The sequence below is a fragment of the Trichomonas vaginalis genome, chromosome I (genome assembly GCF_026262505.1).
Source record: "Trichomonas vaginalis G3 chromosome I, whole genome shotgun sequence".
Taxonomy (NCBI): Eukaryota; Parabasalia; order Trichomonadida; family Trichomonadidae; genus Trichomonas; species Trichomonas vaginalis.
Window position 1 is genome coordinate 8,544,832 of NC_067203.1, and position 15,592 is coordinate 8,560,423.

Below are 15,592 nucleotides of genomic sequence, written 5' to 3' on the forward strand. Positions count from 1 at the left end.
TTTTCACCCTGTTGAATTCATTGCTTTATAACTCTCTTCCGTGGTTTCTTTTTAGTTGCTTTCTTCACGTCTGTCTCCAACTTGACTGTCTTTCTTCTTCGTCCGTAATGATACCAGTTACTTCCACCAGTCAATGGGTCAAATGGTCTTTCGTAAGGGTTTCCATACATTCCATAGGGACCATACGGAAGAACTACTGGTGGAAGTTGTGGAGAAGAAACATTTTCTTTAGTTCCATCGACTCTATTTAAATGCATTGTTTCACCTTTCATCTGGTCATTAAAGTCTTTTGCGTGTTTTGCAAACTCATCGTCCTTTCCTAAAGCATTTTCTGACTCAGTCGCAACCAAATTGGATGCTTTATTTATGAGCCCTATTTTATTTAATCTTAACTTCTTTGCAACCCAGCCTCCAATCTTTCCTTTATTTGCATCTAATGTCTTCGAAACTCTTCCTCCACTCATTTTATTTACTGCGTCATAAGCTCCAAGTGCTTTTGCTCCAAATGCTAATGCTTTTGTTCCCATTGCGCCTAAAGCTGCCCAAGCTACCATTTACACCATATTAAAATCATCTCTCTTCAATATTATCTCATAAAAGTTCTCGTTACTGGAGAAAGTCAATGAAACATAAGCGTTCTCACGGGCTTCGCCCTCACCGCTTTGCGGTCTATCTAACTTATTTCTTATATCATCTATACGCTTCAAAATGTCTGAACAATTGCTAACATCTTCTACAACAGTTATTTCATCATGAATGACCTTCAAGAACAAGCTCATTTAATATGCTATTAAAATCATCTCAATAATGAGTCCATCCTTTCCGTCTTTGGTAGCACAACATCTTTCATTGAAGAAGGTTCGACAAGTCTTATGTTAAACTTACTGACAAAGTTTGTTTATACTATAATGCTTCGGCGGCGAATACATGTAGTTTGAAAGACATAATATAGATTCTTCAGCAAATTCACTTATACTGGATTTTATAACAATGTTCTCACGAGACCAAATACCACCAATTGACAATCTTGTAAGCAATCCTGCTGAACCTTCTACTGTAAATGTCGATGGTAACATTCCACGAAGGTCATCTATTGACATCGTTGAGTCACTGTATTTAAATATTTTCTTAAAACAATCGTCATTATCTAACCATGCAATAGCTTTGAAGTTTTCATTCGAATATACATCTGCTTCATTAAATGTAAATCCTGACTTCTTTGCAGAGACGACTTTAAAATCTATTGAGTTTGTTTCAAAATTATATGCTATGGTAACTTCTGAAGGTAATGGATGTCCTTCCGCAGTCAGTTGTTCTCTCACTACCGTTTGAAGCTTTGTATTAAAAACTTTCATGTCATCTCCTGTATCTAAGTTCACATACACAGCAACAGGGAAACTATCTAAGAGAGAGAGATATCTTCAAAAGAGCATCTTCCGTGAAAAGTGCTATTGGTTTTGTAAACTTCTTTGCTTTCAATTCATCTGGACCGTCTCTGTCACCAGTATATGTATTTGAACTGTACCACAGTTGAAATACCACCCATAAAGTCTTCTGAGTCAGCAATGGAATGCCAAGCCAAAAGTTTGAACGGTCTCCATTTGTATATTGAGTTTTTTGACTTCCTGTATGAGTCCATACTTTCACATATGGCATAAAGAACTTTGCATTTCAGGGTTAATGGTTGTTGTGAAGTTGTTGTTAAAGTTCATAGCATCTAATGTAAGTTGTATGACCTCATATCTTCAACTGTGGATATTCTTCTCTTGGATAATATTTGCCATCTATGTTTATATGATATTTAATACCGGGGTTGTAGAAACAAGAATAGTCATTTATAGTTCGTCTGAACAGTACAAACATAGTATCTGCATGTTTCATCGCAGTTGTTAAAGCAATATCTGTTCTTGCACCTGGGTCAGCACTTTGGTTTCCAACTTCACCTGCAAAGTCTTTGACAGATATTTGGTGTATAGGGAACATAAGTGGAACTGCAATATATTGGCAGCTAAAGCATTTGAAATATCTGGGTCCAACATATAAACGGCAAGTCTGCTTTCTATTCTCTTGCATTCAAATTTTTCGCATGTGAACTTAACTGGGTCCCAAGCATCTCCAGCAGCATTGAAATAATAGTTTACTTCAGTGTTGAGGTTTGAGAAACCAAAGTCTAAGTCAACTTTGTTTTTGCAAAAGTCGGCGAATGACATTTTATTTGTTCCACTACTTCTGTAAAGTGAATGGGTCTTGTGTTGGTGCAATGACTAAGTTATTTTTGCTTGAGTAAGTTCGATAGAAATTTTTCTGCCCAGTTTGGCAAGTATCTTAAAAACCTGAAGATGAGGAAAGATGACAAAGGAACTCTAAGTTTCAGTTTTACTTTGGTTACTGCTGCTGCAGTTTGTCCAGAAAGGTTAACATAAACTCCTGGAACGTTAGGGTCAAGTCTTCTTATTTTCTCAATAGTTGCATACTGGTCTGTTTGTTCTCTAGCTTGTGGTTGTACTGAGTTTCTCAAAGCGAACCATTCATAGTTTGCCCATGTTACTGTTTGAACTAAGTCAGAGTTAGAATATATCTTAATATCCCATGAAAACTTCTGGAGCATATTGGTATCCGACATAGAAAATTCATTGCAACCTTTCTTGTCAGACAACTTGGCAGAAGGTTTTATTTCAATGTCTTGTTCCACGTATAAGAAAGAGTTGTCAATAGAAATTATATGAAACCTGTCGCAAGCAATATCTACTGTTGTTGAAGAACCTTCTCCAAACTCACCTACGTTTCCATATAACAGCAGTTGTATATTCGTAAGTTCCAGGAACTATTTCTGACCTTCTAATGGCATTGTCGCATTCGTTATACCATTCGGAAACATTTCCATTCATAGCATCCAAAACTGTTGGCGTTATATTCTGAGCGCGTACATTTCATATGAGTAAAAATATAGAATAGTTGGATTTATATGTCATAATAGAACCCACGTGGACCAAGCTTTACTTTCTTCCTGACTGAGTTTTTAACTCTTCTTTTTCCTTCATTGCCCTCTGCTTGAAGTTGTTGCATCTTTGCATTATGTTCATCTAGTATGTTGCAAATTTTCCATGTCCTTTTTGCCTTTTGGCTCTGGTCGCCCATCTCAGGTAACCTATATCCTAGAAAGAGTTTGTCATAGTCTGTATTTGAGTCGTCGCTTATTGTTTGCATGACTCTGTCCTGAGTTTCCGGTTCAAGCTCTTCAAACAGTGCCTGTCCATATGGAATATGCTCGTTTCCAAATATATGTTTTTGTAGCCATTCTGGTTTTCTTTCCATGTTACCAACAATATCTTTTGTGAATGGGAAAGCTTTTACCCAATCTTTCAGTCTTTCGTCATTTATTTCTGTAGTTGGTTTTATTTTGTCAAGGAACATGTTTTTCAATACTAACATTTCATTTGGTACTGTCCATTTGAGTTTTCTTAAATATTCATCCCTTCTCGGTTCATTGTCTGCAAAGTAAGTTTTTATGACATTTTGCAAACTTTCGTTTGCAAGGTCATGTACAATAGGTTCTCTTCTTCTCTCTCCCTAACTTTCTTTCTAAATCTTCACCAAATATACCATCTCTATGGTTCTGTGTAGTTCTTTGAGATAAATGTTCTAGAACGTCAGGTGTTATATTTCCATCAGCCATGTTCATTTCATACTGGTCCAAAATATCTGCATGTTTCATATCTTTCAATGGCATTAAAGCCGCGCTTAAAATACCAGCTATATCTGGTTCACCATTGACTTCCATTGCGTCTACAACTTCTTGGAATTGAGGTTGTAAGTTTAATGAACCACCTATCCGGGTTAGCTTTATGACCCCATCTCATTGTAGTTCCATCGTCTGCAGAAACAAAAGTAGGTTTGTTTCCATCTTGGTTAGGTTCTGAATGAACTTTAAACAATGTTTCATTTCTATATGTTTTCTTGAAATTTAACCTTTTATCTTCACCGAGTTCATCCGAAAGTTGAACGTTAAATGCTCGTAAGTAAAAGGGTTGTTGTATTTGTGTACATTTTTTTTCAGTTCTTCCATTCTATGCTGAATATTTTCATCTGATGTTGGAGTCTTTTGTATGTCGGCGAACATTTTTCGATATTCTTCTACTATGTCAGCCGAATTTTTCTTAGACTCTTGGAAAGATTCCATATTCCCGCATACACTTGTTGAGGGTCAAGATTTTTCGGCTGTTCCAAATCTTCATCTAGTTCTGTGAAGTTAGTTTCCAAAGGAGGGACTTGTTCGTTTCCTTCAGGCTCTTCTAGCTGTTGTTGCTGAACTATTTCTTCCATGTCTGGTTGTATCTGAACTTCTTCCTGTGGAGTTTCTTGTACCTCATCTGCTGGCATTTCATATATTCCGAGACCGTTTTTAAAAAGTTCCCTATCTAAGTCATCCGGACTCATAAAACCTTTCTTCTTTCGTTCCGTCTCTATTTTTTACGCGTTTCATGAAGAGAGTTGAATTATCATTTAGCTCTGACACCAAATATCTCGGAGTAAATTCATCCATGTCATTTGGATGATATGCTATTAAATCATATCCCTTAGCGAGCTTGTATTTTCCAGGTTTGAAATTATATCCCATTTGGTGCTGAACCATAAAGCTAAATAGGTTCGGGTCAGTATTTCCTTCCTTGAACTTTCTAATAGCTTCTTTATATCTGTCACTAAAGTCAAGAGTATCTGGGTAACCATAGTCTTCCTTAAGCATTTTTAAGAATTCTTGGTTTCCTTGTTCTCTACTTCTTTTATGTCCTTGCTCTGTTTGTGGTTGTTGCTGTGCTGGTTGTTGTGTTGGTTGTTGTGTTGGTTGTTGTGTTGGTTGTTGTGCTGGTTGTGGAGGTGGTTGTCTGGTTTGTTGTGTTGGTTGTTGTGTTGGTTTTGGTGCATGCCTGTGTCTGTGTCCATGTGACGATGTAAATGTTTTAGGTAGTCCTGGTGCAGGTGCTTCTCTTGGAGGGTTTGGTGGTATATAAATTCCAACAGCTGGTATATAAGTTCCACCAGCTGGCACATATGTTCCATCTGCAGCGTAATGTCCTACCTGACTTTTCGTTCTTAAGAAAGCATTTACTAGGTCTGTTTTGGTCTGTTGTAACTCTTTTTCTTGACTTTTCACAACAGTTGCTCTAACGGCGTCATAGGCACTTTGAACTGCCTGTCTCGTTGCTGCATCTGTTATTTTCGTCATATTTTGTGCTACTTCTTTTAACTCTTTGTCGAAACCTTCAGACTTCAGTTTCTTTCCAGATGAGAAGTCGTTCACTAGTTTCACCTTACTATGAAGAGCTTCGAAGGCGTTCTTAAAGTCAGCATTCGTTAAAGCTTCATTTGAACTGTCTTCATCCGCTTGTATTTTTGTCCTTATTGACCCTATGAGTTGGGCTGCTTTAGCGTTGGCTTGGGCATCTAACCAGTCATTGTTAGCTTTTATATATTCTGCGCTTTTCATTGCCTTTTGCATGGCTGCGTCGTTATTTTTACTTTCTTGTGCTAAGTTTTCATACTGTACGGTTTGGTTTTGCAACTGTAAAAGTTTTTCTGCCTTTACATTTGCTTCAACTTCCTTTTTATACTCATCGCTATCCATATATGTCTTCAGGGCTTTTTGTTTTATTTCTTCATCTTTCAGTACTTTATATTGAGTAGTATGGTTTTTCAAATTTATAACATCTTGTTCCATTTTTGCTACTTCTCTGCTGCTTTTTCTGACACTTTTTTCGCATATTCCTCTGTACTTAGTTCTTTCAGTTGTTCTTTCTTCTTCTTTTTCTCTACGTAAACTCATTGAGTTTCTTTGTCTGTCTGTCATATTCTAGTTTCTTTTCGTTTTCACTTATTTGCTTCTGTATGTCTATGTTTGACTTTTTGACATCTGTTATTTGATTTTTGAGTGAACTCAAATTCATTTGACTTTGAGGGTTATAGGCTGTTCCGTCTGCAGCTCCACCATAGCCTGCCATTTTCGCTAAAAGTGCCGCTCTTAAACCTCCACTCTGTGCACCAACAACTCGGTTTAAAAGCATAGGATTGTTTGACATTTGTTGCAACATAGTGGGGTCATTCAGCATTTGTTGTTGCAACTGTTGTTGTGGTGTCAGTTTTACTATTGGATGTTTCAATGCTCTCTTCCTCTTACGTATATTCTTACGTAGCTTACGTGGCATTTTAAGTGAAGTTAAAAAGCGGTTTTTGACAGATGTTTATTGTGACTTCTTCGTAAAGACTTTGTTGAGATTTCTTCGTAAATGAGTGTAAATGACCCAAAAATATATTTTAGGTGAAGAGGTGAGATTTCACCTCTTTTTTCACCTCTTTTTTCACCTCATGAATTTTCATGAATTTCTTCGTAAAGACTTTGTTAAGACTTCTTCATCTAATTTCTCATGAACTTCTTGTCTATGTTTTGTCAAGATTTCATCGTAAAGACTTTGTTGAGATTTCTTCGTAAATGACCCTAGTAGTATATTTTTGGTGTAAATTTCATGAAAATTCAAGAGGGTGAAAAATTAGGTGAAAAAACAGGTGAAATCTCACCTCTTCACCTAAACATTATTTTTGGTGTAAATTTCATGAAAATTCAAGAGGGTGAAAAATTAGGTGAAAAAACAGGTGAAATCTCACCTCTTCACCTAAACATTATTTTTGGTGTAAAATTCTGAGTAAAATGACAGATGGAACACATACTTTTTCAGTAAGTACATATGGGGTAGAAAAGAGGGTAGAAAACGGGGTAGATATACCCTTCTACCCTAAAATATATTTTTGTCTGATTTACGCTCATTACGAAGAAATCTTGACAAAGTCTTTACGATGAAATCTCAACAAAGTCTTTACGATGAAATCTTGACAAAGTCTTTACGATGAAATCTCAACAAAGTCTTTACGAAGAAGTCATAACAAAGTCTTTACGAAGAAGTCTTAACAAAGTCTTTACGAAGAAATTCATGAAAATTCAAGAGGTGAAAAATGAGGTGAAAAAACAGGTGAAATCTCACCTCTTCACCTAAAATATATTTTTATTGAATTCTGTATAATATTCTGAGTAATATGACAGATGTTTATATAACACTTTCTCCGGTTTATAGGACCTCTCTCATATTCTATCTTGTCATATCAAAACTCATAGTCATGTTTGTCCTCTAAGACTTCATTTATACTAAACATCTTCAGGGCTAGAAGGCACGAAGTGCCTGGAAGCCCCACTACCTTTTTTTTTTTTTTTTTTTAATTATATAAGTTCAAGTTATTTGTATATATCTAGCACAGATGGGAACATTACATCTGAGCCACGGGTAATTAAAAGCTCTGCTATTTCATTTCTATGTTCATTGACTGCAAATTGCAACGGGGAAATATTTTCAAATTCATTTGCATTTACATCTACTCCTTTAGAAACAAGAAGTTCTACTATTTCAATGTAATTATATAAAATTGCATAATAAAGTGCTTTTCTTCCCAAATTTTGGTTTTTAATGATTTCAGCACCATATGAAATGAGAAATTCTACAATCTGTTTATTATCTTTTAGTATTGCATAGTGAAGAGCAGCGTTTGCGTCACGATCTTCTGAATTAATATCTGATCCATGAGTAATAAGATATTTTACATTTTCCAGAATATTCGTTTCAGCTGCATGATGTAAAGCCGTTTTTCCATTAATATCTTCCGCATTAATATCTGCTCCATGAGAAAGGAGAAATTCCATTATTTCTATATTATCTTCTCTTGATGCATAGTGAAGAGCTGTCCTATTACTATAATCCCTTGCATTGATATCTGCGCCATGAGCAAGAAGTAATTTTACATAATCTTTTTTATTTACTTCGACGGCATAATGAAGAGCAGTCCTTCCAGTTTTGATATTATCATTTGCATTAATATTTGCCCCATTCTCGATAAAATATTCACATAATGATGGAATATTAAATAAGAATGATTTGATGAAACATTGATCAATTTCTTTAGTTTGATCGAGATAAATTAAGAATGCTGGAAGATTATTGAGCTACAATCATTCTCATTGAGCAAAAATGTAATAAAATCAACGTTATGGGAAAGAATAGCCATTTTCATGCAATTTATATGTGAGGAGATTTTTGATCAATTTTTTTGAACATGAGCATGATGATTTGTGTAGTATTGAGCTATTAATTCTCAAAAATTGTTGAAGACCACTTTATAAATCAACAATTCACTCAGAATAGCCCACGTTTTGGTGGAAAATAGCACTATTTATTTAGCATGCTTTCCCATCAAACAAAATTTTTTGTATTCTAAAATAAATGATGCATCATTACGTCATCCAGTTTTAGAATAATGAGCAACTTATTAAAATAATCATTTTATATTTTCAACTTTTAAGATCATATATTACTCAAAATCATATATGTTTTTCGAGATATATCAATTAAATTTCTCCTATTTTCATATTGAATTTTATTTTGAATAAATTAATCCAAAAATTCATTATGCTTAAGAACATGAGTTATATTTGCGCTACACATTCTGCATCACTACATAATAATATTAAAAAAAATTATATAAAAAATCTTAAGAAATTTCACCTATTAGAAACGTAACTAATCACCGGCTGACTTCAATAAGTAAGATGTTATTAATTATTCTTCAAATTGTTCAAATAATATAATAAAAAATAAAAACTCATACTAACAAGGAAATCCATGAAACTAGATTGTAAATTGAACGATCGGCAATGCAAATTCAATATGGGTTAATTGAAATATAAAAAAGAATCCATATATTTTAAGAAATGTAGGGGAGCGGGAATACCAAATAGTACTTTCCTAATGGTGGTTTAAACCCCCCTGTAGACTATATCTTCCTTTATAGCTCGACATCGCCCACGTCGCGAAACGAGTGCAAAGAGAAGAATGGCCTTTAAAACCGCCAAATTGAATGAAATATACGAACAGTCTTGGCAAAAGTATTCCAATATCTAATGCAATAAATAATATTTAGATTATATGACAGGGTTAAATGTAAACTTCACAAATGGTTTTCTTTATTTTTATAGGCATTGCAGAGATTTGAATAGGCATCAACATTATTCAAGATACGACCAAGACATGTCTTTGTAGCTACATAAGTATACTAGTCGATCATTTTTTATACAAATAAATGCACATTTCCTAAATTTTCCATAATTATTTAAATCGAAATTGGGTATTACTTTCGGAGATTGAACACATAATATTTTTCTAGTGCATGTTCCAAATACCAAACTATTCTAACAGAAAATTAAACAGAATTACATAAAAAAAATATAAAAACATTGATTTAATGCAGTAAAATCATACTTTGAATATCTAGTATTCAGGCTTTAGCCTAATTTTATTGAAACGTTTGGTTTATTTTTTGGAATGCTTTCCTTTGTTGATAAGCAACAGTGCTCCTATCATTTTGATCATACTTAGTCTAGTGCATATAGTAAAATTCAATGTATATTAAGTTATATCAATTTAAGAAAATATTTAAAATTGAAATATGAAAGAAACAATAATCATAATTTACAGAAAAGCTAAAAATAGCCATTCAAATGAAAATGAGACAATCTGCTTGTTAATTTAAGACTTGATTATAAAGACTCAGAATCTTGTATAGTTCTCAAAGAAAGAGAAGATATGAGAAGGCTGCTTCGTCATGTTACACTCAGACGTACCAAGAAAAGCTTCCCCAAGAATGACGATCTACAAATGAGGCGACAAATACATATTTAAAGAGGACCCAGGAAAAAGATCTACAACTTCCACGGTAAGACAAAATCTCTAAGTTTTATCACCAAAAAGACACACATTACACCGAAGAAACACAAATATCTCGCAGATCTCTAGATAGATGATAAACGTTAATACAAAACCGTCAATCAAGATGCTCCGAAGGCGAGAATTTGTCACTTTTGTATCTAAAAGAAACAAAGAGAAGTAAACTGTCTTTGACGCAAGCGAGGGCCTGATAACAGTGATGATGTGCTAATGCAGACAAAAGTTGCAGATTCTCCTTCAAAAAAAAGTTTAAATGTTATGAGGCTGTAGAGTCAAAAACAGCAATCAACACACAAAGATTACAAGTTATTAACATTACGGAAATGAGTTCTACTTCTTCATCACAATCTATTAAAAGTTACCGATTCAGACTCTTCCGACCTAAGAAAAAGTCAGATGAGTATACCAACAACCACACAAGTCAGAAATTCAAAGGTACAGAAAACGAGGTCAGAAAGTTCTTACTGAAAAAGATATTCTCTCAAAAATTCAAATTCAAGACCCTTATATCGTAGAAATGTTATTAGTTCATTCATCCGGGAAAACACGACAATCTGTATTTGGTTATATTTTGTACCCGGTGGCGTCTCTAATGTCAGAATTTCGAAAGTTGAACAAGAAGTATTTGTCCCCTCTTAAAGAAGACAATGATAAGAATGATGGAGTTGCTGAAGAACTCTATCTTGCAACAAACATCAATTTCTCCAAGAAGGACTCTTGAAAACAGAAGGAAGATGGAGAAAATTGCTGAAATCAAACGCTCCAGACAACACAACTTATTCTCCAAGAAAGAACTTAATAACAACACCAAAGAGACATGGAAACGACATCTCCAGTAGCGATGATGAGAAAGAAAGCATCGCTTCTGAAGAGATGAAGAAGAAATCAAGATGGTTGGATGAAGACGAGAAAGAAAACAACATGGATGATGCAATTTTCAAGAATCATAAGAAATTAACTCCTAAACGTCGTAAAGTCGTAAAGGCAAAGAAAGTTGAAGAAAATGAAGATGAGATTAAATCCAAGAAAGATCAGAACAACGAAGATGAAATTTTCGTTGCAGAAAGAGACTTGAAACTAGAAGATTCCATGAAATCTAAATCCAAATCAATGAAACCTAAGTCTCATAAGGAAGATTCAATGAAATCTAAGTCTAAATCTGTTTCTAAATCCAAGAAATCGAAGAAATCTTCTTCATCGTCATCGTCTTCTTCTTCCGATGATGAAGGTGCAAAAGAATTATAACTATACCAAAAGAAAGATGAGTGAAAATAATATTTATTATGTAACCGGATATTAAAATATCAAAATGTTTCATTTTTTTTAATAAACAAGAATTAATTAGATTATATATATAATAATCCAGCTAAAAAACCGAAACAATTATACAAAGACATCTTAACTACCGGCTATTATTTTCCCATAGGACAAGAATAAAGAATTTAATAATTTTCTCTAAAATAGTAAAAATTCTAATAATAACTGCAATACAATTTGTAAGGTAATTCAATGTTATAATTACTAATCATCTTTATCGTTATTTTTTCCGGATTTCCAATTCTGTTTCTATTTTTCGTAACGATTGAGAGCCAGTGTGCATAATGTATCATAACATAACCAAATATCAACCATCGAATTTGATATATTAACAAATGCAACAATAAATAACACAATTAATTTAAATATTTGAATTTTTACATCATTTTAAACGAATTATTGTATGCTGTAAGAAATTTATACTCCGATCAAATTAATAAATGAATTATAGGAGAGACTTTTCAAATATCATGATATATGGGATAAATGAAATTTGGATTATTGAAAATGCATATTGTGATACATGGAAAGTGATATATTCCATTTTCCTACGGATTAGAGATTGATAAATTTAAACTAAAGATTTATTTCATCAAAATATGAAAAACATATTGGCGTTGATGTTTTAATCCAATATATGTGAACGTGTGAAGAAATTCGGAAAATTTAAATTAACGAAAAGTAAAAATTATTAAATTAAATGCGGGATAATTTCCTTTATATGTAATTCTGATAGTACAAACTAAATTCATTAAATTTAATTTAAAATTTTAATTAAATTGAATTCAGACATATTTCAAAAATTGACTTATGAATAAAACGTGACATTTTTTGAGTGAGTTATCGAAATTATTACCGATATTTTTACAGATGAATTTTTGAATTAATATTATTATATATCATATTCTGAGTTATTATATTAATATCTAGAAAACCGTCACTTTGGATAATAAAATATGAAAGTTGCATTAAATGAATGAGTGATCTAATATAAATCAACATTATGTCATAATTTGTTATAATCAAAAGGACTTACAGATATAATTATAATTTAGATTTTGAAGCATAATTAAAGATAATAAATCATTTTAAAATAATTAAATTGATAAGTATATCAACCACTTCAAAATTATTTTGTGAGAGTTTATTCGGAAGATTTATTTTGCATTTGAAACATAGAATTCATAAATAAGGCAAATATTTGAATTTTGATTTTGATTTTCAATGATTTTCATGATTTTCAATTTTGTCCAAAATTCAAATTTTATGGAACAAGAGTTATAATCAATTCTATAATCATTATTTATATAAAAATAACTCGTAATTTAATTTAAATGCATATAAAAAATCACTAAAAACGGACTTTTCGAATCATTTTGTTGTAAACAGAAATTCATCAAAGTGACACCTCAGAAAAACGCTAAAATATTGAATTTTGGAAACTTTTGATAGAGCACGTTTTAAATATTAATTAAAGTAAATGTATTATTTTTGTAAGGATTCTTTTAATAAAAAATAAAATTTTGATAGAAGAACACAAAATCTTCTGAAAAATAAAAAATATAATATATAACACATAAACAATATTATATTAATTCTAATATAATAACTATTTATATATAAAAATCAAATTCAATGATCTTAAAAGCGAAGGAAAACACTCAAAATTTACGAATATAATGAGTGGGAATATAATGCTTATCTATCATAAAACCAATAAAATATCAATTTTTGCTTTACGCCTAATTTTTGACGACAATTAGCAAAAAATGTTAAATGTTAACATCAGTCCATTTGAATATGAAAAATAAAATTGACTTTGATTAAATGTTTTTATTTATACATGCAATTCTTCTTGCGACCAAGATTTGAATAAAACTTCAAAAAATAATGATATAATTAATAATAATAATATACGGATAAGTGTTTGACTAAATATAAGATAAAATTAGTATTACTAAATTCACTAAAATTGGAATTTGATCTCAAAAAAAAAAATATGAGATATTAAATAATATTTTAACTTCATTAAAATTTAAAAAAACTTTTATTTCTATCTATTAATATAATTTTATATCATTATATTTAATCATCATTCAAATGAATTTACCAGAAGACACTTTTAGATACTGCAAATCTATAAGCAGAGAATGGCTATTTGAAGCTAAAAGAAGAATAGAAGAAGGTGAATCTTACAAAAGTGTAGGAAAGGAAGTTGAATTGGAAAATGGTAAAATTAAATTGAATGTTGCCGAAAATACAATAAGAAGAGCATTTCAACTTCAAAAATCGAATTACCAAAAGTTAGTCGCGGCAGAAAACCAAATCCACCAACATTTGAGCAAAAGTTAGTAATCCCTATCTTGGGTACGGCGGCACTGCGTTCCACCTTACCCAAGATAACGGTTTGACACTTTACAAAACCACTAACGTATATTTTACAACACAAACGACAACACTAACTTAACCTTAAATATTTACAAAGCCGCCAACCACTTCACCTCACTAACATTTTTCGCTAACGACTTCACTAATGAAAAAATAAACGTTCTCACTAACGTTCCCACTAATGTTCTTCATTTACAAAAGTATTGCAGCGCTTCCCATTGCTGTGCTTCACACAATAGTTCATATTCTTCAGTATCGCTGCTGTCACTCCAATCGTCAGAGTCAAACTCACTGTCAAAATAAATGTTAGTAAGTTTTGACAAAGCTAATGAAACACGCTTACCGTTTGTATCTATTGGCTTTATATATCTCCCATTATGTTTGTTGTCGTAAACGCTCAAACTAACTTTACCCTTTCTCCCTCGTATCTGATAGAATGTATTTTCACGAGGAACGAAGAACAAATTCTTGAACTCATGACCGTTGTAGTTTGTTATCTCAATAGTTTTCGTCATTTATATAAAAATAAAATAAAAAATAAAATAAAAAATAAACTTAAAAATTAATGATATCACCACCCTCACACGTATGAAAACATAGCACAAAAAATAAATTTAGGTGAAGTGGTGAAATCTCACCTCTTTTTTCACCTGTTTTTTCACCCTGTTGAATTTCATTGCTTTATAACTCTCTTCCGTGGTTTCTTTTTAGTTGCTTTCTTCACGTCTGTCTCCAACTTGACTGTCTTCTTCCTTCGTCCGTAATGATACCAGTTACTTCCACCAGTCAATGGGTCAAATGGTCTTTCGTAAGGGTTTCCATACATTCCATAGGGACCATACGGAAGAACTACTGGTGGAAGTTGTGGAGAAGAAACATTTTCTTTAGTTCCATCGACTCTATTTAAATGCATTGTTTCACCTTTCATCTGGTCATTAAAGTCTTTTGCGTGTTTTGCAAACTCATCGTCCTTTCCTAAAGCATTTTCTGACTCAGTCGCAACCAAATTGGATGCTTTATTTATGAGCCCTATTTTATTTAATCTTAACTTCTTTGCAACCCAGCCTCCAATCTTTCCTTTATTTGCATCTAATGTCTTCGAAACTCTTCTCCACTCATTTTATTTACTGCGTCATAAGCTCCAAGTGCTTTTGCTCCAAATGCTAATGCTTTTGTTCCCATTGCGCCTAAAGCTGCCCAAGCTACCATTTACACCATATTAAAATCATCTCTCTTCAATATTATCTCATAAAAGTTCTCGTTACTGGAGAAAGTCAATGAAACATAAGCGTTCTCACGGGCTTCGCCCTCACCGCTTTGCGGTCTATCTAACTTATTTCTTAATATCATTCTATACGCTTCAAAATGTCTGAACAATTGCTAACATCTTCTACAACAGTTATTTCATCATGAATGACCTTCAAGAACAAGCTCATTTAATATGCTATTAAAATCATCTCAATAATGAGTCCATCCTTTCCGTCTTTGGGTAGCACAACATCTTTCATTGAAGAAGGTTCGACAAGTCTTATGTTAAACTTACTGACAAAGTTTGTTATACTATAATGCTTCGGCGGCGAATACATGTAGTTTGAAAGACATAATATAGATTCTTCAGCAAATTCACTTATACTGGATTTTATAACAATGTTCTCACGAGACCAAATACCACCAATTGACAATCTTGTAAGCAATCCTGCTGAACCTTCTACTGTAAAATGTCGATGGTAACATTCCACGAAGGTCATCTATTGACATCGTTGAGTCACTGTATTTAAATATTTTCTTAAAAACAATCGTCATTATCTAACCATGCAATAGCTTTGAAGTTTTCATTCGAATATACATCTGCTTCATTAAATGTAAATCCTGACTTCTTTGCAGAGACGACTTTAAAATCTATTGAGTTTGTTTCAAAATTATATGCTATGGTAACTTCTGAAGGTAATGGATGTCCTTCCGCAGTCAGTTGTTCTCTCACTACCGTTTGAAGCTTTGTATTAAAAACTTTCATGTCATCTCCTGTATCTAAGTTCACATACACAGCAACAGGGAAACTATCTTGCTTC

The 15,592-nt window shown here is 32.8% G+C and overlaps 6 protein-coding genes across 6 annotated transcripts, besides 3 other annotated features; 1 reads left to right on the plus strand and 5 right to left on the minus strand.

Annotated features, from left to right (window-relative positions):
• Positions 1-339: 339 nt before the first annotated feature.
• On the minus strand, positions 340-554 carry TVAGG3_0952700 (protein of unknown function, DUF4107 family; the record flags this gene model as incomplete). Its single annotated transcript, XM_051253300.1, has 1 exon — positions 340-554. A coding segment is annotated over one exon (215 nt), but the record flags the coding sequence as incomplete, so codon positions are not given.
• A 228-nt stretch (positions 555-782) lies between these two features.
• Positions 783-1,404: a mobile genetic element.
• Positions 1,405-2,961: 1,557 nt separating this feature from the next.
• TVAGG3_0952720 (protein of unknown function, DUF4106 family) lies at positions 2,962-3,414 on the minus strand (the record flags this gene model as incomplete). The annotated part of the gene is made up of 1 exon (XM_051253301.1): positions 2,962-3,414. One exon carries the CDS (start codon positions 3,412-3,414, stop codon positions 2,962-2,964), a length of 453 nt encoding a protein of 150 aa, XP_051078875.1.
• A 414-nt stretch (positions 3,415-3,828) lies between these two features.
• On the minus strand, positions 3,829-5,019 carry TVAGG3_0952730 (protein of unknown function, DUF4106 family; the record flags this gene model as incomplete). The annotated part of the gene is made up of 1 exon (XM_051253302.1): positions 4,747-5,019. The coding sequence occupies one exon, from the start codon at positions 5,017-5,019 to the stop codon at positions 4,747-4,749; it is 273 nt and encodes a 90-aa protein (XP_051078876.1).
• Positions 5,020-5,815: 796 nt separating this feature from the next.
• TVAGG3_0952740 (protein of unknown function, DUF4106 family) lies at positions 5,816-6,200 on the minus strand (the record flags this gene model as incomplete). Its single annotated transcript, XM_051253303.1, has 1 exon — positions 5,816-6,200. A coding segment is annotated over one exon (385 nt), but the record flags the coding sequence as incomplete, so codon positions are not given.
• A 1,079-nt stretch (positions 6,201-7,279) lies between these two features.
• On the minus strand, positions 7,280-7,741 carry TVAGG3_0952750 (Ankyrin repeat family; the record flags this gene model as incomplete). Its single annotated transcript, XM_001581554.1, has 1 exon — positions 7,280-7,741. The coding sequence occupies one exon, from the start codon at positions 7,739-7,741 to the stop codon at positions 7,280-7,282; it is 462 nt and encodes a 153-aa protein (XP_001581604.1).
• Positions 7,742-10,535: 2,794 nt separating this feature from the next.
• TVAGG3_0952760 (GTPase activator protein) lies at positions 10,536-11,063 on the plus strand (the record flags this gene model as incomplete). Its single annotated transcript, XM_051253304.1, has 1 exon — positions 10,536-11,063. The coding sequence occupies one exon, from the start codon at positions 10,536-10,538 to the stop codon at positions 11,061-11,063; it is 528 nt and encodes a 175-aa protein (XP_051078878.1).
• A 1,449-nt stretch (positions 11,064-12,512) lies between these two features.
• Positions 12,513-12,549: a mobile genetic element.
• A 2,413-nt stretch (positions 12,550-14,962) lies between these two features.
• Positions 14,963-15,591: a mobile genetic element.
• Position 15,592: the final 1 nt, after the last annotated feature.